We start from the raw sequence: 22286 nt of genomic DNA on the forward strand, positions 1-22286 counted from the left end.
AAATACCGTGCGAGATAAAAAGTTGCAAAGACCACCATTGTATTCTCCAGGGTGTTTGCTAAAAAAAACATATATAATGTTTTGGAGTTCTATGTAATTTTCTAGCAAATAAATGATGATTTTTACATGTAGGAGAGAAATGTCAGAATTGTCCTGGGTGCTCCAGAACACCTGATGGCGCTCCATGCATGTTGGGCCTCTGTATGTGGCCACACTGTGTAAAAGTCTCACACATGTGGTATCGCCATACTCAGGAGTAATAGCAGAATGTGTTTTGGGGTGTAATTTGTGGTATGCATATGCTGTGTGTGAGAAATAACCTGATAATATGACAATTTTGTGAAAAAAAAAGTAAAAAGAATCTTGATTTTGCAAAGAATTGTGGGAAAAAATGACAACTTCAAAAAACTCATCATGCTAAATACCTTGGAATGTCTTCTTTCCAAAAAGGGGTCATTTGGGGGGTATTTGTACTTTTCTGGCATGTTAGGGTCTCAAGAATTGAAATAGGCCGTCAGTACTTCAGGTGTGATCAATTTTCAGATATTGGCACCATAGCTTGTGGACTCTATAACTTTCACAAAGACCAAATAATATCCACCAATTTGTACTTATTTTTACCAAAGATATGTAGTGGTATAAATTTTGGCCAAAATTTATGAAGAAAAAATTACTAATCTGCTAAATTTTCTAACAGAAACAAAGAAAAATTCATTTTTTTACAGAATTTTCGGTATTTTTTCTTTTATAGCACAAAAAATAAAAAACCCAGCGGTGATTAAATACCACCAAAAGAAAGCTCTATTTGTGTGAAAAAAAGGACAAAAATTTCATATAGGTCCAGTGTTGCATGACTGAGTAATTGTCATTCAAAATGCGAGAGCACCGAAAGCTGAAAATTGGTCTGGTTATTAAGGGTGTTTAAGTGCCCAGTGGTCAAGTGGTTAAATGAATAGAGGTGTGCATCTATCACAGGGTGGTGTCTGTGGATACACTAAAAAAAATTAAACAAATGCCACATCCTGGTTATCACTTTACAAATATAAGCATTTTCAGGAAATGGGGAATTGGGAAAAAAAATAAAATATATATAGATAAGAGAACCTTCACATAAAAGACCTCAAAAGAAAAATGTGGGTTCAATTGGACTTTTTAGGCATAAAAGGAGTTGTAAAAAACAACCGATATGTTCAAGAGAGATTATCTCTATTTATTATCAAAGCAGATTACGTATAAAATGTGAACAATCAAAATTAAAAATACAAATACAAAAAAGTTTTTTCCTCCTTATACATACACATTTAAGACCTAGTTGATATCCTATCAAAGATAATATAATCCACTCAAAATTTCCAAGAAAGGAAAACAGAAATACACATTTATATAAATATAAAATAGAGGATATCAAATATACAGTTAAAACTTAAATATGTTCTGGTGCTCTACATGTTTTTCTTTTGAGGTCTTTTATGTGAAGGTTCTCTTATCTATATTTTTTATTTTTTTTCCCCAATTCCCCATTTCCTGAAAATGCTTATATTTGTAAAAGGACGAGGCCATACCGTGCAGTAACCGAGTGACCCCGTCCCTTATGACGTCATCTGACATCAGAGGGACGGGGTCATCCGATTGGCCCCGCCTTTGCCTATATAACAGCTGTCACAGCCAAAAGACAGCAGTCACTGGGAGGCGTCCCATGGAGGCAGAGTTTTTTCATTTTTTTTAAATATTTGTCAAGCGGCGTGATTGATGATGGGTGTACATCACAGGACACTTCTTATTTTTGAATAAAGGAATTGTCAAAAACTGGCTATTGTACAATGTAGCCCTACCTATTCACATGGGGGGTGGGATCTGGGGGCCCCCTTGTTAAAGGGAGCTTCCAGATTTCAATAAGCCCCCCACCCACAGACCCCCACAACCACCAGACCAGAGTTGTGGGGATGAGGCCCTTGTCCTATTCAACATTACTTTATTAGGGGGACCTCAAAGCACCCTCCCCATGTTGAGGGCAAGTGGCCTGGTATTGTTCAGGATGGGGGGGGGCGCTCGCTCAACCCACCTTCCTGGCCTGCCAGGCTGCTTGCATGGATAAGGGTCTGGTATGGATTTCGGGAGGGACCCCACGCCAATTTGTTTTTAAATTTTGGCTTGGCGTCCCCCTTAAAATCAATGCCAGACCCAAAGGGCCTGGTATGGATTTTGGGTGGGCCCCATGCTGTTTTTTTTTTTAATTTTTGACGTGGAGTTCCCCTTAAAATCCATACCAGACCCATACCATTTTTTTCATTGAATTTTCATCTATATTGCCGGGAGAGCCGTCAATACATTACAGCCATGAGAAAGTTTAAATGACATTTTTTCCTTTAGAAATGTAATTTTGCTGTGGCATTGTTCAACACATTATACAGATGCGCCACTTTACAGGCAGACTAAGGGGACCCCCCGGCACGATATTTAAAGTAATATTTTTCTTTTGTTTCACTTCATGCATTATTAAAATTACTAGTCCTGAAAAAGCGGTTGTTTTAAAAACAGTTGTTTTAAAAACAGTTGTTTTTTTGCGATACTTTTTTTGCGATACACGTCTCCTGTGGCAGTACCCGGGTCCCCAAACACTTTTTATGGCAATAACTTGCATATAAGCCTTTAAAATGAGCACTTTTAATTTTTTATGTTCGCACGGTCACTTAAAATTTTTGCCTGTTCGCATGTTCTGGTGCGAACCGAACTGAGGGGTGTTCGGCTCATCCCTACTTAATAGATTTCTGTTAGACTGTTGGAAAAGTAAAAGACTTGGATGTTGACACATTTATTACTTACCTTAATAACTTATCTAGGATTCATTGGGGGTTATTTATGAAAGGCAAATTCATTTTGAACTACAAGTGCAAAGTGCACTTGAAATTGCACTGAAAGTGCACTTGGAAGTGCAGTCGCTGTGGATCCGAAGGGGAAATGCAAGGAAAATAAAAAACAGCATTTTAACTTTCACATGATTGGATGAGAAAATCAGCAGAGCTTCCTTTCATTTAATATCTACCCCTCAGATTTACAGTGACTGCACTTCCAAGTGCACTTGCAGTGCAAAATTAATTTGCCTTTCGTAAAATACATTGACCGAAATTAGGTTGAATAATGTATTCATGTTTTCTGGAAGCTGTGTTTATGTTTATGGCATGTTATGATCATACCTATGTTCTTGATAAAAAAAAAAAAATGTAAATAAAGAATTTGAAAAAACAACAAGAAAGAATGTTCACACCAAATCTACATCAGCATCATTTCAGTGCAAACCCAAATCCCAAGCAAACCAACCCAAACTGTGCCTTGCTTTCCTTGAACTTAATAATATGCTTAAAGAATGTCAAAGAAAATAGTACAGAAAAAGGATTTGTAGTGCTAAATCCTGCTTTATGGGGTTCTAGTTTATGGCATCTGAACATCCATTTAGCATAAACAGAACTTTGGGGGTTATTTACGAAAAGGCAAATCCACTTTGCACGGCAAGTGCACTTGGAAGTGCAGTCGCTCTAAATCTAAAGGGTAGATCTGAAATGAGTGGAAGCTCTGCTGATTTTATTCAATCATGTGTAAGTTAAAATGCTGTTTTTTTATTTTCCTTGCATGTCCCCCTCGGATCTACAGCGACTTAACTTCCAAGTGCACTTGCAGTGCAAAGTGTATTTTCCGGTAGTAAATAACCCCCATAGTCTGATTGTGTGGTCCTTAGTGCACAGAGAGCATCTACTATTTTCTATTGACTCTAGATGTGAAGCTCTGTTTGACCTCCTATAAACTTTAGGTTCCACCCAAAAATGGAGCTTCCGCTATCCGGATTCCTCCCCCCCTCCGGTGTCACAGTTGGCACCTTTCGGAGGGGAGCAGATACCTTTCTAATACAGGTATTTTCTCCCACTTCTGGCGAAAGATTGACACAATATCTGTGGTGATCTACGCCATGTCCGGCCCCTCCTCCACCCCCCTCCCTGCTGCCTTCTGGGAGACACACAGGTCCCAGGAGACAGTAGGGACCACTCAGAATGTACAGCACGACTCGCGCATGTGCAGTAGGGAACCAGGCTGTAAAGCAGCAAAGCTTCACTTCCCGATTCCCTTACTGAAAATGCCGGCGCCTGCACCCGGGAGCCTAGGGACAGATTGGCTTCAGGTGAGGACTTCGCAGGTGCCCTGGACAGGTAAGTGTCCTTATTTTAAAAGCTGCAGTATTTGTAGCTGCTAACTTTTTTTTTTTTTTGGGGCGGAACTCCACTTTAAAAAGGAACTGCAGTCTGCTCCCATCATTTGTAATAAAAACATCTTTGCCATGCTGAAGCTTCCCTCCAACCACTTTGCATATTATTTTATATATATACTGTGATTCTGTACTTGCCAAATATGCTGCAGAAATCTTTCTTCACTGAGTCTGGTTGCATCCATTTTAACTGTGGACATCTAAAGCTGCTGCCTGTTAACTTCCTGGATTTACAGAGACACACTCTACAGCTCTGATTGGCCCTCTTATTACTCACCCCCCCCCCCTTCCTGCAAAACTCTCATGAGAGTGAGAGCGAGAGAGAGAACTGTGCATGATGTCATAAGCCTAGGCTTTTTACCAGAAAGGAAACAGGAAGTGGTCTGTATAAGGTATTTACTTGCAGAAAAAAATGTTTTACTATCCAAAGTTAAAACAACAAGGGTAGAAGATTTAATAGATGGAAAGTTGAAAAAATTACTGAAGGTCCACTTTAAGATCTATATATCTGGTAAACTGCTCTATGTACCCCTTGATGAAGGTGCTATACACAGTTAGTGGAGTTGTGAAGGACTCTGTGAAGATTATAAATACACTATGGTGTATCTATAGATTGAGGAAGGACTGGTTTAGCACTGTTTATCAACCTACCTACTGGATACTATAGAGTGCCACTTGAATGACAGCTCTGACTCTGCTATGGCAGCTGACATCACATCCAAGATGGTGGCACACAGCAGCGGTCTCAGGAGTTTTGTATGTCTACATACACACATGTCTACAGGAAGGCTTTTACAGGTGAATATTATGTATATAAAATGTTAAATGCACATATAATCTTATAGGAAGATTTTTGTTGAATAGTCTGACGACTGGGACTCTTTAAAAGTTGATAATCAGTAACTGAGACAACAATGAGATATAACAGCAGCACTCAAGACAGTAAAGAAGAGCGGTTTTATTTAGATCACTTTCACATTCAGTTAAGCTAAAGAAGGTCTAAACCAAAACTTTTTTCTATCTTTTATAGTACAAAGTAGTATTTAGTTTGAAAGCTGTAATCCGGCCTAATGGTGTCCTTTGTGCATTTTTTCCATTATCGAGCATTAAAAACTCTCCTGCAAATTGCGTCTCGGAGTTTCCTGTAATAAGGATTGATCACTGTTGCTCTCTCTCCTTGTGTATGTTGGCCGGCTTGGATCTTGATTTGACGTCACCAGTATCTGCCCATTGTAGGTTTCTGCAAGTAGTCTATAGTGAATGGACCTGCTGGATCTCAGCAAAAGCTTTGCTCAGGCTATGTAGAAAACATTGAATATATCACTGCTAATTTTACAACGTAATCTTTAGGTTTGTTAGGGCATTGGGTACATACACACTTGAACTATATCCTCTATGGTTATTGATAAATAAAATATACAGTAAATGTAAGTTTTTGTGTCCAAAAGCATTAAGCAAATGTAGGTGGGTTGAACCAACCAAAAATGTATTATATTTCTCAGTCTCTGGCAATGAGTTCTGTTCAGCCACCTGATGAACATGTGACAAGGGGTTTCATCCAAACAATGGATGATTTTGTCATGTAGAACTAAATATAATTTTTTTGTTAGGCTTGCCTTAAAAAATATTCTTTTAGCTGCTTCTCATGCCTTTGCTACTTAAAACAGAACTTAAGTTCTAATGTAACAAACAGCAAGCAGACAGGCCTTTACTGCAGAACAGACATGCAATGTCTGTTCTGCAATATAATGCCCCTACCTGCCTGCTTGCTATCTTGTCAGGTGCTGCAAACTGAGATGTGAATGTGCAGCTCAGCTTACAGCACTCGGCTGGTCCCTGAGTGGTGGAATGATGGTCTCTTGCACATGTGCAGGAGTGATGTTTTCCTGCACCGGAAGATGCAGGTGCCTGCAGAGGAACTATTGGACATGTGAGTATTGATCCTTCAGTTCCGCTTCAAGAAATCTGCAAAACTAGCCCTTGCCTGTCGGCCAACTAGCACGTACATTACGGGGTTCAAGGAGCAGTTGGCATAGGTAAAGGTAACGAGGAGTGGGATGAAGGTCATGACTTTAAACATAACTATTAAATTCATATTTCTAACAGCAATCAAAACAATAACTTGACTTACAATGAGCGGTGTGCATGTAACAAAGTGCACTATAATGATGGTAATGACTATTTGATAGAGCCGATGGGTGTTTACAGTCTGGGATTTTCGGGCCTGTATAGCTATGGTTATATTGGAAAATAATATAACACAGAATGGAATGAAAAAGGCAATCACCAGGAGAGGAATACTATAACACTGTATTGAAAATAATATGTTATTCCACTTAGTGAGAGTGTTTTCATCACCGCAGCATTCTTCAGCTGAACATTCCTTGAAAAAGTAGTGAAACTTGTTGTACACTTCTAGGGAAACATTTTTTTCTAAGCTTGGAGGTTCAGTTAAATTATATGTAAGGTCAAATGTCCCATCATCATTGTCTTTAGCACAATTTAAACTATTGTCTCCAAATGTAAACTCCCCACTTAAAACCAACATTGGAAGACTGGTGAAAATGGTTATCATCCATATCATTATGCATGTCCATCGTGAAACACGTTGCGAGATAAACTTTCGATGAAACATTGGCTTTGCCACAGATAAAACCCGATTGAGATTTAGGGCTACAATAGTGAAAATGTTAGCATACATATTAATACAGGTAACAAAGAAAAACAGCTTACAAATCTGCTTTCCAAAAGGCCATTGACCATGTAATACAGCAGAAGCTTGGACAGGCAATAAGAGGAGAGAGACAAAATCGGTGATGGCCAGGTTCAAGAACCAGATTTTAGATTTATATTTCTTCATTACGAATATGTTGAAAAAGATGACGATGGCATTGCCAATCAGTCCTATGACGCAGGTCACCATAGCTAGCACAAAGTTTACATAATTAAGAGTAGCAGAATACTTTTCTTGATATTTCATAAGTTCCATCATTTCTCCAGTGGAATAACAGAGGCTGTACAAAGACATTTTTCCTCTTGAAGGGTTGAAGCTGAAAATGAATAAAATGGAAAAGGATGTCAACAGATTTTATACAAAATCTCATAATTATTGCTACTAGAATTGAAAGTAACATTACAGGTTTGGATTTTTTTTAAAATAACAAACATGTCATACTTACATGCTCTGGCTCACCGGCCAATGGTGGCCACTGCTGTCTCAGCCAATGAGGAGAGGGAGTCCTGGGAAAGACGTGTCTCTAATGCCGCGTAAACACGGCCGGACTTTCCAGCAAACTAGGTCTGACGGTCTTCCCGACTGACTTTTGGCAGAGTTCCGATGGATTTTCCGAACAAACGGACTTGGCCACACACGAACGGACTAAGTCCATTCAAAAGTCCATTAATTTTGAACGTGATGACATAAACGGGATAGCCAGTAGCCAATAGCTGCCCTTGCGTCATATTTGGTCCGTTGGACCAGCACACAGACAAACTGTTTCCCCGATTTGAGTCAGTCGGAATTGAGTCTGCCGGATAGATTTGCCATTTCTAGGTCCGCCGAATTTTATTCCTGAAAAACGAACGGATTAGCCCACACACGATTGGATTCTCCAACGGACTAATCCCATCGGACCTAGTTTGCCGGAAAGTCCGCTCGTGTGTACGTGGCATAATGCACATCGCTGGATCGAGAAAGGTGCTTAAGGTGAGTATTAAGAGGGCTGTCAGGGGAGCACTACAGAGAATGTTTTATACCTTCATGATTGTAAAAAACCTTCAGCCTTTACAACCACGTGAAGTTATCCTATGAAAAATGAAAAATGGAAAAATGTAAAAAATGTAAAAATGAAATATTCCTTTAAATATTGTGCCGGGGTTGACCTTAGCATGCCTGTAAAGTAGCACATCTTTTCCATGTTTCTAACAGTGCCACAGCAAAAGGACATTTCTAAAGGAAAAAAAAATCAATTAAAACTTACGGCTGCAATGTATCGTCGGATCCCGGAAATATAGATAAAAATACCAAAAATACCAAAACAAATGTTGTGGTTGTCCCCCCAAAAATTCATACCAGGCTCTTCAGGTCTGGTATGGATATTACAGGGAACCCCCAGGAACTATATTCTCTGAACAGCAGTATATATACTATAAGGCCTGCCCTATATACTCTGCAGAAAATCTGGGCCTTAGGTGTTGGTGGTATCAGAACACTGTAAGCCCTCACAGTTACTCTTGTTGGGCACAGGAACGGGCCCTGCTGTGAAATATTAGATCAAAAATTGAAATTACATGCCCTGATAAACAGGGGCAGAAAAATTGGGCCTTGGGTGGTGGTGCCACAACACTGCAACCCCTCACAGATATTCTTGTTGGTCAAAGGATCAGGCCCTGCTGTGAAATGTTAGATCAAATTTTTTTATTATATGCCCATGTTAAACAGGGGCAGAAAAAATGGGCTTTGGGTGGTGGTGGGGGTGTCCTAAGCCAAATTTATTGTTGGAAGCTAGCATCATTGCGGGAAGAATAGGATAGTCAGTATAGGCAGTCTTCAAGGGATCCCAGATCCATAGCAAATTCAATCAGTTACATCAGCATCAGGTGCATGATAGCTGCTGATCCAAGACTGATTCCTTTTTATGACTGTGAGCCTCTCAACAGAGTCAGCGGACAGGCGCACTCTTTGATCCATTACAAACCCTTCAGCATCACTGAATGTGCATTCAGAAAGAACGCTGCATGCAGGACAGGCCAGTAGCTCAATTGCATATTGAGCAAGTTCTGGCAAGTGGTCCATCCTCAAGACCCAGTAATCCAGTGGATGCTCTGTTGGAAAGTTCTCCAAGTCTGCTCTTGCCCCTAGATATTCCTGCACCATATAATGCAGATGATGGAGATGGTTGCTTGAACCGATCAGACCTTGGCGCTGAGGACTGAAAAATTGTTTAAAGGCATCGGTCAGCCGGCCACCTTCTCCACCGCATTTTCTCTGAATGAAGCCTCAGCAACACGCTGTCCAGCACCAGCAATTGGTAACCTCACAGGGTCTGGAAATGCATCGCACAACCTTTCTTCAAGGCCTCCTGAAGATGTTTCATCCTTTGCTCCCTCTGCAAAGGCAGGATGAGTTCTTCAACCTTACCCTTGTAACATGGATCAAGAAGAGTTGCCAGCCAGTAATGATCCCTCTTCTTGATACCACAAATCTTAGTGTCCTTTTGCAGGCTTTGCAGAATCAGGGAGGCCATGCAGCGTAAGTTTGCAGAGGCATTCGTTTCTGAGTCCTCTGGGTCACTAATGCCGCGTACACACGTAGCAGACTTAGTCTGGTGGACTGTTGATGAGGACAAGGGCCTTTTCCTGACAACCTTGGCCATTGGTTGTCGGGGTCTGCGCGCGGCTCCCCCTTCCCCAAGGCAACCCCCCATGTTGAGGGCATGCGGGCTCGCTCGTCCCCACCCCCTTTCCTGGCCGGCCGGGTAGCGTGCTCGGATAAGGGTCTGATATGGACCTGGGGGGACTCCCACGCCGATTTTTCAGAGTAGGGATTCCCCTTTAAGTCCATACCAGGTGACGGGGCCAGTGACGCCTCCTTCGCTGGTCCCGGCTACCTGGAGACGCGCATATATTGAGCGGACTTTTCTCCGGGCGGGAAAAGTATGTTCATTTCAAAAGTACGGCGGACTGGCACACACACGGCCGTATTGTCCACCGAAATGCGATTGGAGTGTAAAAGTACTTTCATAGTCTGCTGGACTTTTGGGTAAAAAAAGTCAGCCGGAGCCCACACACGGGGGGATTGTCCGGTGGACTTGAGTTTGCCGGAATTTTCCACCAGATTGTTTGATCGTGTGTATGAGGCATAAGGATCACATTATCTGTAACTACCTCCTCCCAGCCACGTACAACTCCTTGGGTTTCTGGGGACTGAAAACCATCCCTTATCCTCTACATCCATGCTGACGCAATCCTCCTCTTCTCCCAGTGTGTTTGGTGGGCCTGCAGGAATGGTATCTGGATAAAGGGGGCCTTGAGAGGAAAGGAAGTCCTCCTCTTCCTCCGGCTGTTCTGCTACAAGTGCCCTGTCCGTGATTCCACAAAGCGTGTGCTCCAGCAGGAGGACTAGAGGGACAGTGTCACAAATGCATGCAATGCCGCTGCTCACCATCCTTGTGGCCTCCTCAAATGATGACAGGACAGTGCATGCATTCTTGATCAGTAGCCACTGATGTGGTGAAAAGAAGCCAAGCTCCCCCCAACCCTGTCCTAGTGCCATACTCGCACAGGTACTCATAGATGGCCCTCTGCTGTGTGTGCAGCCGCTGCAGCATTGCCAATGTTGAGTTCCACCTGGTGGGCATGTCACAAATGAGGTGGTTGGTGGGCAGGTTGCATTCCCTTTGAATGTCAGCCAGCCGAGCACTGGCATTGTATGACCGGTGGAAATTACCATAGACTTTTCTTGCCTGTCTCAGGAGATCTTGTAAGCCTGGGTACCTGGTCAAGAACCGCTGCACCACCAAATTCAGGATGTGTGCCAAACATGAAACATGGGTCAAGTGTCCCTGTCAGAGGGCGGAGAGAAGGTTGGTGCCATTGTCGCAAACAACTATTCCTGGCTGATGCTGGCATGGCGTCAACCACCTCTGAGGCTGCCCCTGTAGAGCTGATAGAATCTCTGCTCCAGTGTGGCTCCTGTCCCTTAGGCAAACCAACTCAAGCACCGCATGGCTTCTTTTAGCCTGACTGCTTACATAGACCCTTGAAGGCTTATGGAGCACCGCTGGTTCAGAGGACAAATCTGCAGAAGAGGCCATAGAGGAAGAAAAGGAGGGGGAGAGCTGTGGCAGAATCACCACTAGCATGTTGGAGGCGTGGTGGTGGAACAAGCTCCAACAACACTGAGCCTGTCCTGCATCCTTCCTAGCTGCCAGCAGAGTTACCCAGTGAGCCGTGAAGGAAACGTAACGTGCGTGCCCATGCCTGCTGGACCATGAGTCAGCGCTAATATGAACCTTACTGCTGACCGCTCTGCCCAAAGAGGCCAAAACATTGCCTTTCACATGCTGGTAGAGAGTCGGAATGGCCTTCCATGAAAAGTAATGGTGTTTTGGAACCTGCCACCGGGGTACAGCACATTCCACAAATTCACAAAAGGGGGCAGAGTCTACCAGCTGAAAAGGCAGCAGTTGCAGTGCTAGCAATTTGGCCAAGCTAGCATTTAGACGCTGAGCATGTGGATGGCTGGGACTAAATTTCTTTTTACGGTTCAGCAACTGGGGTAGGGAAATTTGCCTGCTAAAATAAATTGGTGGTGTACTGCTACCAGATTGGCTGCAAGTACTGGGGACACCTATTGCTATACCTTCATTCCTCTCAGTGCAGTTTTTTGAGAGGACTGGAGGTATAGTAGGGTTGGAGATCCCAGATGAGGAGCAAGAAGAAGTCTGCCTCTTTCTTTGATGTGGGTCTTTCAAGTGCTGCTGCCAACGGACTGCATGCAGGTCGTCATATGTCTGGTGAAGCATGTGGTGCCTAAGCGGCTGCTGTTCTGTCCATGCTTGATCCACTTCAGACATAGGTTGCAAACAGCAACAGTGCGATCTGCTGCACACGTGTCGAAAAGGCCCACACCAAGGAACTTTTAAAAGTCAGCAGGGAGTCAGCAGCGCCCTGCACCTGCAGAGCTCTGCGGTGTGATGCAATAGGATGGCTGCCCTTAAACTGACCCCTAGAGGACATCCTGCCTCATTGGATTTGTGCCTCCTCCTCCCCCCCAAGTACAATCAGTGACCTCATCATCCCCTCCCTCCCTGTCACTGGAGCAAACTTGGCAGTACGCTGCAGCTGGAGGAACATGACTGTCAGTTTCTTGTCCTTCTGTGGCACCCCCTCTCTCTAGGGTCATGTTACTCCCTTCCTCAACCTGGGAACCAACATCGGAGCCTTCAAATTGCTGCACATCCTCCAGCAGCATATAACTGACACTGTGGTCAAAAAATTCTGGGGACTCTTCCATGCATGATGGCGGGGCTACGGAAGAAGTGACTGTGGACAAGGAGCCGGTGGAATAGGCCGCTTTGTCAGCTGCGTTGGAAGGCAAACTACTTTGAGTCTGTGTGACAGAGGATGAGGAGGATGAGGATGGCTTCATTATCCACCCCACCAGCTCTTCTGCATGTTGTGGCTTAATAACATGGCCAGCAGCAGCAAAAAAGGACAAGCGTGCCCCATGGACACCTGCAGAGGATGCACTACTGTATGTCCGCGATATTGACTGTAGACACAGAGACTGCTTGCCCTCTTTTAGTGGCCTGTGAGCATCTGCCTCCCCTTGGTGGTCTTCCGGACATGATGTATTTTTTGTTTTGCAACACCACATTACACTGTATTGGATACTGTGTACACTTCCTGCACTGTATTAGACCCCAGAAGTGTAGTAGAAACTGTACACACTGTATGATATACTGTGTACACCGCCCGAAGTGTATCAGAAACAGTACACCACCAAATGCACTGTAGATATAGGCTACACTGAATGCAGAGTATATATATATATATATATATATATATATATATATATATATATATATATATTAACCACTTCATCCCTGGAAGGATTTACTTCTTTCCTGACCAGAGCATTTTTTGCGATACAGCACTGCTTCACTTTAACTGACAATTGTGTGGCCATGCGACGTTGCACCCAAACAAAATTTACATCCATTTTTTTCTCACAAATAGAGCTTTCTTTTGATGGCATTTGATCACCTCTGCGGTTTTAATTTTTTCCGCTATAGTCAAAAAAAGAGTGACAATTTAGAAAAGAAAGCTTTATTTTTTGCTATAATAAATATCCCATAAAAATATATTAAAAAATGTATTTCTTCCTCAGTTTAGGCCGATATATAATCTACAAAATAGGGGATAGATTTATGGCATTTTTATTATTATTATTTTTTTATTAGTAATGGCAGCGATCTGCAATTTTTATGGTGACTGCAACATTGCGGCAGACAGATTGGACACTTTTGACACTATTTTAGGACCAGTGACATTTATACAGCGATCAGTGCTATAAAAATGCACTGATTACTGTGTAAATGTCACTAGCAGGGAAGAGGTTAAACACTAGGGGGTGATCAAGGGGTTAAATGTGTTCCCTCAGTGTGTTCTAACTGTAGGAGGGATGGGCTCACTAGAACATGACAGAGTGACATGACAGGGAAATGCCTTGTTTACATAGGTATCTCCCCCTTCTGCCCCTCCATGTCACAATCGCAGGCCAGCGGCAGACATCGAGTCCGCGGGACCCGCTGGCACGGCTCGTGCCGGGCGCCCGCTAGCCCGCAATTTAAAGGGGACCCATTTGCGTAGCTGTGCCATTGTACCGACGTATATCGCCGTGTGCTTGATGGCAATTGGTTAATACACCGCCTGAAGTGTATTAGAAACAGTAAACCACAGAATGCATTGTAGATATAGGCTACACTGAATGCAGAGTATATATATATATATATATATATATGTATATATATATATATATATATATATATATATATATATATATATATATATATTATACTGATTGTATATGCAGTTTATATCAAATAAACTGCCACTAACTGAATAACCTGCCAATGTAACCAGAGCTATCTGTCCACACCAACAACACTACACATGGCCGCTCTGTAAGCAGCCTTAAATAGTGTGGGGCGTGGACTTAGTCCGCCTGAACCATGATTGGCCAAAGGCACATTGCCTTTTGCCAATTATATCTCTCTGAGCAGAGCGTGCTGTGATTGGCCAAAGCATGCAGGTCAGGTGCATTCTTTGGCCAATCATCATACACCAATGCACTGCAATCTCACAGTGCATTATGGGGCTTTTCCCATTTTCCGCGAATGCCCCATAATGTTCGCTGTTTGGCGAACGGGCGAACACCCAATGTTCGAGTCGAACCCCTACTAATAAACATTAATGTAACTGGGTTTGAAGGAAGTGTTGTTATTGCTTCAAACACCAATCCCATGACCATCCTGGCCATTCACATGATCCTAGCTTTACTGATGTGTAGTAAACCAGGAATAAAGCATCTCTTCAGATGTAATACTAACATTTATGGGCGCAATTGCACACATTCATGTATTTATTATCTTGGAGCCCCCACAGCTACAAGCATCCCTTCCGTGCACTCTGATTTACGCTAGGGCATTAATTAAGCTATTGGCGCATTTTTCTTAGTAAATCAGCCTTATTGTAATAATAAACCACTTGTATCATTATTGACAGCTGTACCTAATTATCAGGAACAGTAATATACTTGACCCCCAAGCCAATTCTGACATTTCTTTGCTACATGTAAAAATCTGTAAATTCCGCCAGCAAAAGTCCGATGGAGCATACACGTGGTCTGAATTTCTAACCAAAAGCTCACATTGGACTTTTGCTGGCGGAATTTCTGATCGTGTGTACGGGGCATTAGGTGTAAGGCCTGAACAGGAGTGCTGTGTTTTAGCCAGGAAGGCTGAATGCTGGTTCTGAAGCAGAACTGAAATTCTGAATACCCCTGCGAGGGAATCTGCTGTTTTTTTGAACTTTCTGTTTCTTTTGAATAAAAATGGGCTGCCATGCCCTTGAAAATGCAGTCGGGACTTCGATTTCTTCAATTCGCATGCACCACTAGAGCTTAATCACCCTAGATTGTTACAATGCACATGAACTTTAATGGCATTCCAGTATAAGTCCATAGGCTTCAATATTGAGCTGGCCCACCTTTTACAGCTATAACTCTTCTAGAAAGGCTATTGACAAGGTTTAGGAGTGTGTCTATGGAAATTTTTGACCATTCTTCCAGAAGTGCATTTGTGAGGTCAGGCACTTATGTTGGACAGGAATACCTGGATCGCATTCTCTGCTCTAATTCATCCCATGGTGTTCTATCGAGTTGAGGTCAGGACTCTGTTCAGGCCAGTCAGGTTCCACAATCTTGCTCATCTATGTCTTTATGGACCTTGTTTGGGCACTGGTGCGCAGCCACATTGGATCAGGATGGGGCCATCTCCAAACTGTTCCCACAAAGTTGGGAGCATGAAATTGCCCAAATATCTTAGTATGTTTCAGAGTTGCCTTTACTGAAACTAAGGGGCCAAGCCCAACCCCTGAAAAACAACCCCACACCATAATCCCCCTCTCCACTAAATGATTTGGACCAGTGCACAAAGCAAGGTCCATAAAGACATGGATGAGGCAGTTTGGGGTGGAGGAACTTGACTGGCCTGCACAGAGTTCTGACCTGAACACGCTGGAATTCCTTTGGGATGAATTCGAGCGGAGACTGTAAGCCAGGCCTTCTTGTCCAACATCAGTACCTGACCTTACCAATGTTCTTCTAGAAGAATGGTTAAATATTCCCATAGACACACTCCTAAACCTTGTGGACAGCCTTCCCAGAAGAGTTGAAGCTGTTATAGCTTAAAGGTTGGGCCAACTCAATATTGAACTCTACGGACTAAGCCTGGGATGCCATTAAAGTTCATGTGCATGTAAAGGCAGGCATCACAATATTTTTGACAATATAATGTATATTGAAAAGAAACAAACTAACAGAAAGAGAGAGCAAAGTAAGCAGAGAGTTGACTTCATCAGTCTCTTGTTGTTCCTTTACTATCCAATAAGCAGGTCTGAAGGCAGGTCACCAAGATATACCTTAAAGCGGGAGTCCACCGGGACTCCGCGTTTTTTTTTTTTTTTTAAAAGCCAGCAGCTACAAATACTGCAGCTGCTGACTTTTAAAATAATGACACTTACCTGTCCAGCGCGCCCGCGATGTCGGCACCCGAAGCCGATTTCTAGGTCGTCTGTCGGGTCCTGCCGCCGCCATCTTGGGTATGGGAATCAGGAAATGGAGCCTTTCGGCTTCATTTCCCGGTTCCCTACTGCGCATGCGCGAATCGCGCTGCGCAATAAGGACGCTCCCCGCTGCCTCTGGGATCTGTGTGTTTCCCAGCAGGCAGCGGGGCACTTGCGGGAAGGGGCAGGCACTTGCGGAAAGGGGCGTAAGTTACGCCCCTTTCCGCAGAGAGCTATCCCGGAAGTGGGTGCAGTTACCTGGATTATCCAGGTAACTGCACCCCCCTCCCCCCTGAAAGGTGCCGATTGTGGCACCGGAGGGGGGGAGGGTTCCGATGAGCGGAAGGTCCACTTTAGGGTGGACCTCCGCTTTAACCACTTCACACCCAGGCCGATTCTGACATTTCTCTCCTACATGTAAAATTCATAATTTTTTTTGCTAGAAAATTACATAAAACTCCCAAACATTATATATGTGTTTTTTAGCAAAGACCCTAGAGAATACAATGGCGGTCGTTGCAATTACTTATCTTGCATGGTATTTGCACAGCAATTTTTAATGCTTTAAAAAAAAACTGTAAAGTTAGCCCAATTTTTTTGCATAATGTGAAAAATGAAGATACGCCGAGTAAATAGATACCCAAAATGTCACGCATCAAAATTGCAAGCGCTCGTGGAATGGCGCCAAACTTTGGTACTTAAAAATCCCCATAGGCGATGCTTTAATTTTTTTTACTGGTTACACGTTTTGAGTTACAGAGGAGGTCTAGGGCTAGAATTATTGCTCTCGCTCTAACGTTCGTGGCGATACTTCACATGTGTGGTTTGAACACCGTTTTTATATGTGGGCGGGACTTACGTATGCATTTGCTTCTGGGTAGGAGCTCACGGGGACAGGGGCGCTTTAATTTTTTTTTTCATTGTTAATTTTACTTTTATTTTTTTAGTTTGACACTTTAAGAAAAAAGTAAATGTGATGACTTTTATTCCTATTTCAAGGAATGTAAACATCCCTTGTAATAGGAATATGGCATGATCCGACTTCTTTACAGTGAGATCTGGGGTCAATAAGACCCCACATCTCACCTCTAGGCTGGGAAGCCAAAAATAAAATAAAAAACAAAACGATCACGGCTTCCCAGCTGAGGTGGCACAGTTTTTTTGAATGCAGAGGCCGGGCGTGACATCATAACATCCAAATGATCATAGAGACTCCGGCGACCATCTGGTCCACCAGAAATCTCTATGATCATCATTCGGGGCCGGCGGATCCTGTGTCCGACTCACCGGTGAGTCTGCAGAAGCACAGGAGGGCGGCGGGAGGGGCCGCCCGTAAGAACGATCAAGCGGCAGAACAGCCGCTATAATCATTCTTATGGTGTAGGGAATCGCTGGCTGAAAAAGCCGATATCTGAATGATGTCTGTAGCTGCAGGCATCATTCAGATATAACCCCGGAAAGTCAAGGATGTCCCAGGATGTCCCTCCCGCGACCCAAAAGAAAAATGTGATATATTGCAGCTTACCAATCATTAAAAGTGGCGGCTGTATTTGTTTCTGTTTTTAGTCTTTATGTCCTTTATTTTCACCTGGTGATTAGGCCACTTCCTAGGGTATCTCCTCTGTATGACAAAAAGCAAAGACTCCTTTGGACAGCAGTATTGCCAATCTGAGGAGGGGGTGGTCATAGATGCACTACCAGATTTAGATAAAATTTTGACAAAACCAGCAAATTAAAGCCAAACTCCAGCCAATAATTTAAAGGAATTACAACAACATATTTTTTCCTTAAATAATGGATTCACATACAATTAATAAAAGCTGACCATCGTATGCACTGTTGTCAGTGTTAGCTGGTTTGTCCACTTCTGTAGGACAGCTTGGTCTCTTAAAGAAAGTAGAAAAATAATTTTACTATAAATGTACTGGCCCGGATCTCTGGCCTGGTTCTAACAAAAGCTTGTTTACTGGAGTAGAGAGCAAAGTGATAACATCATCATTGTGTGCTCCATCACCATCCAGGCTCAGGCTTAACCCTGCATGTCAAAATTTAGATAAAGTTAACCAATCTGAGAGAACTACCACACCAAACTGAGAGAGGGCCATACCAATGTTACTTCAGAAAAAAAATTATACCACCCTTGAACTTAATAATAAAACTTACAATTTGTAGTCCTAGAGAAAAGGTCTAAGCCCCATACACACTATCAGATTTTCTGCTGATTTTTGTCTTCAGATTTACCAAAACCATATAATATGAGGTCAAACCTTAGGAGTTTCAATTTGTATGCAATCAGACAGGCCCTTGCACTACATGGTTTTGGTAAATCCGAAGGAAAAAATCAACAGAAAATCTGATAGTGTGTATGGGGCTTAAGAAACATTTGCTAAAGTATTAATTCATTAATAATGAATTAATTCATTATGTAAGGAAGTGTAACCTATCAAGTGTAGGACAGCTGTGGCAGAATATTATTTTTTGTAATTCATTAACCACTGAGGGAATAGGATCAAGAGGACCAATGAAGAGCCATGTCGATGACAGGTAAGGCAGCTCACGCATAGGTATTTAACCACTTGCCGCCCGCCCTATAGGGAATTGATGGTGGCAAAGTGGTTTCATAATCCTGATCGGACGTCATATGACGTGATCAGGATTATGAGCCGCTGTGCGGCCCCGGGGGCGCGCATCGCGGCGATCGTTGTTGCGGGGTGTCAGTCTGACACCCGGCAACTACGATCTCGGTAAAGAGTCTCCGACGGAGACTCTTTACCACGTGATCAGCCGTGTCCAATCACGGCTGATCACAGTGTAAATGGGAAGAGCCGGTGATCGGCTTTTCCTCACTCGCGTCTGTCAGACGCGAGTAGAGGAGAGCCGATCGGCTGCTCCTCTGACAGGGGGGGTCTGTGCTGATCGATTATCAGCACAGCCCCCCCGAGGATGCCCACACTGGACCACCAGGAACGCCACCAGACCACCAGGGAAAAGGTAATCCTCCCTAGACCACCAGGGATGCCAGTCAGCACAATGGATGCCAATCAGTGCCCATAATGGATGCCAATCAGTGCCCACAATGGGCATCACTGATTGGCATGCATTATTGTTTGGCACTGATTGGCATCCATTAGTACAGTATAACACCAATGCCGCCTATGAGTGCCCACCTGTGCTGCCTATGAGTGCCCACCTGTGCCGCCTATCAGTGCCCACCTGTGCCGCCTATCAGTGCCCACCTGTGCCGCCTATCAGTGCCCACCCATGCCCATCTGTGCCGCCTTTCCATGCCCATCTGTGCCGCCTTTCCATGCCCATCTGTGCCGCCCATCCATGCCAATCCGTGCCAGCTATCAGTGCCAATTTGTGCCACCTATCAGTGTCCATCCGTGTCGCCCATCTGTGCCACCCATCAGTGCCGCCCATCAGTGCCACATATCAGTGTCCATCAATGCCACCTCATCAGTGCCACTTCATTGGTGCCACATCATTGGTGCCCATCAGTGCCGCCTTATCAGTGCCCATCAGTGTAGCCCCATCAGTGCCCATCAGTGAAGGAGAAAATGTACTTATTTACAAAGTTTTGAAACTGAAACAAAAAAAAACATTTTTTTTTTCAAAATTTTCGGTATTTTTTTATTTGTAGCGCAAAAAATTCAAACCGTAGAGGTGATCAAATACCACCAAAAGAAAGCTCTATTTGTGGGAAAAAAGGATAAAAATTTCATTTGGGTACAGTGTAGCATGACCGCGCAATTGTCATTCAAAGTGCGACAGCGCTGAAAGCTCAAAATTGGTCTGGGCAGGAAGGTGTTTAAGTGCCTGGTATTGAAGTGGTTAAAAAAAATATATTTTTTCCGATTTTTGCAAAGAATTATCCTAAAGTGGACATTGTGATACTATTCTAAATGTGTTTGAAGAGTTTGTACAATAGGCTTTTATTATTTTTTCATTAAAGGTCCACTTCTAAGGAATTCTGTACAAAAAATGAAGCAGAGGCTGCCATTGCTATCTTCCTTCTGTAAATGTTAAGAAGAAAAAGGTCTGAATGCTGTCCCCTGGACATGAAACACTTCCATCCCTAAATTGCATGCAAAAACAGAGAAATGATTGCCCATGGGACTTTAGATGAAGTGTTCATGCTGACAGAGAGTAAACAAATATGAGTAAAAAAGTAACCAAGTTTATTTAAATGGTACCCAAAGTATCCAACATAACACATAAGCATGGGTGGCAGATAAATCAGCAACATAACATAATTGTCCTCTAGGTATGATCATAATAATATAGTGGTATAACATCACAAATTATTAGTAGTACAGACATGCATAGTACATCTCTAACCCGACGCATTTCGCAAGCTTTCCTCGCATCTTCAGGGGCTGATGTGCATATCTAATATCTGTAACAACAAATAAAATATATATTGGAGTAAAACTTATAATTTGGACACACGAATGAGGCCTGAACAGATCATCCCATACTTACTTGTCAGATAATTGGTCTTGATGGCCGGTCCCAAAGAAAGGTCAGCGGGAGATGTCTCCCAAGGGAGCTGAATGGACGGAGACCACAGCATGGAGGACCGAAGCTGGACACAGGGTAGACATGGCAAAGATGTAAAAAAAAGATGTGAACCCATACTTCTCCCATAGACTTGTAGGGCGTACTCATTCTATAAAATGTATATTAAGGTAGGTATGAGTATCTAAAATAACCATAAATCAGGGCGTACTTACTATATAACAAATGTATAAAAGTATGAGTTTGTGTGTCTAAAAAAGGGATATCCTACATGTATAAAGTCATATATACAGTACAAGATGTTCCAAAGCGTCCTGCGAACCATGGGAGAAATCTGATGTGAAGGAAAAAAAAAAAAAAAAACAGAAAGAATGTGTATGTATGTGAAAAATAGACAAGAAGTACCATAAGGTGCAAATATAAAAATAATTAAGTGTGCTCGTAGTATAGTGGTGTTGTAGATATGTATACCAAGTATAACGTGCTTACCAATATAGTTAAACCTCTCAAGTGTGTGTTGGAAGAACAAATAAGAGAAAAGTTTGCCATGCCAAAAACCCCTGCTTAAAAGCCCGGACATCCGCTGCAGCCTCCGCCCATAACGTCATGCGATTGGCGGTCAGGAGGGGGGGCCGCGACGCGCCCGCCAACCACAGCAACGCGGCGGCACGCCACCGCGAGCCCCGTCCATCGCCCAGATGACCCAATGCGCCCGAATGCGTGGAGACACCGCATATAGCGGAAGTCCTCCACGGCGCACACAGGCATGACGCCGATGCACTGGTGGCTCCGCCCATCCAAATGAATAGAGGGGCGGAGACAGCAGGGGAGAAAACTTCCCATTTGTGCATCGCAGCTCCCGTCTGGGAAACAAACCACCGTCCCTGATCCAAAGGAACCGTACAAGGGGGCCAAGTCCTCAAGTAAAAGGATTATTCAACTTAAAATTAACAAACTTGTATATTATAAATACATCATAAGACGATATAAACCATCAAGATCTGGGGGCAGCAGCAGACAAGGGCATTTGGGTGTCTTCCACCCGGATACGTTTAGAAGAAAAAGGTCTGAATGCTGACCCCTGGACATGAAACACTTCCATCCCTAAATTGCATGCAAAAACTGAGAAATGATTGCCCATGGGACTTTAGATGAAGTGTTCATGCTGACCAGAGAGTAAACAAATATGAGTAAAAAAGTAACCAAGTTTATTTAAATGGTACCCAAAGTATCCAACATAACACATAAGCATGGGTGGCAGATAAATCAGCAACATAACATAATTGTCCTCTAGGTATGATCATAATAATATAGTGGTATAACATCACAAATTATTAGTAGTACAGACATGCAAAGTACATCTCTAACCCGACGCGTTTCGCGAGCTTTCCTCGCATCTTCAGGGGCTGATGTGCATATCTAATATCTGTAACAACAAATAAAATATATATTGGAGTAAAACTTATAATTTGGACACACGCATGAGGCCTGAACAGATCATCCCATACTTACTTGTTTTTTAGACACACAAACTCATACTTTTATACATTTGTTATATAGTAAGTACGCCCTGATTTATGGTTATTTTAGATACTCATACCTACCTTAATATACATTTTATACAGTGAGTACGCCCTACAAGTCTATGGGAGAAGTATGG

The 22286-nt window shown here is 43.0% G+C and overlaps 2 protein-coding genes across 2 annotated transcripts in view; one reads left to right on the plus strand and one right to left on the minus strand.

The window, feature by feature from the left end:
- Positions 1 to 22286, plus strand: part of LOC143924730 (uncharacterized) — a 49603-nt gene that overhangs the window by 11678 nt on the left and 15639 nt on the right. The gene's annotated exons all lie outside the window — the stretch shown is intronic.
- Positions 5214 to 7302, minus strand: LOC143925518 (chemerin-like receptor 1). The gene has a single exon (XM_077450012.1). The coding sequence runs from the start codon at positions 7281 to 7283 to the stop codon at positions 6201 to 6203; it is 1083 nt and encodes a 360-aa protein (XP_077306138.1). The 5' UTR covers positions 7284 to 7302; the 3' UTR covers positions 5214 to 6200.

This window comes from Lithobates pipiens, unplaced genomic scaffold (assembly GCF_037356315.1).
Source record: "Lithobates pipiens isolate NorthernLeopardFrog02 unplaced genomic scaffold, aLitPip1_a1.2 Scaffold_22, whole genome shotgun sequence".
NCBI lineage: Eukaryota > Metazoa > Chordata > Amphibia > Anura > Ranidae > Lithobates > Lithobates pipiens.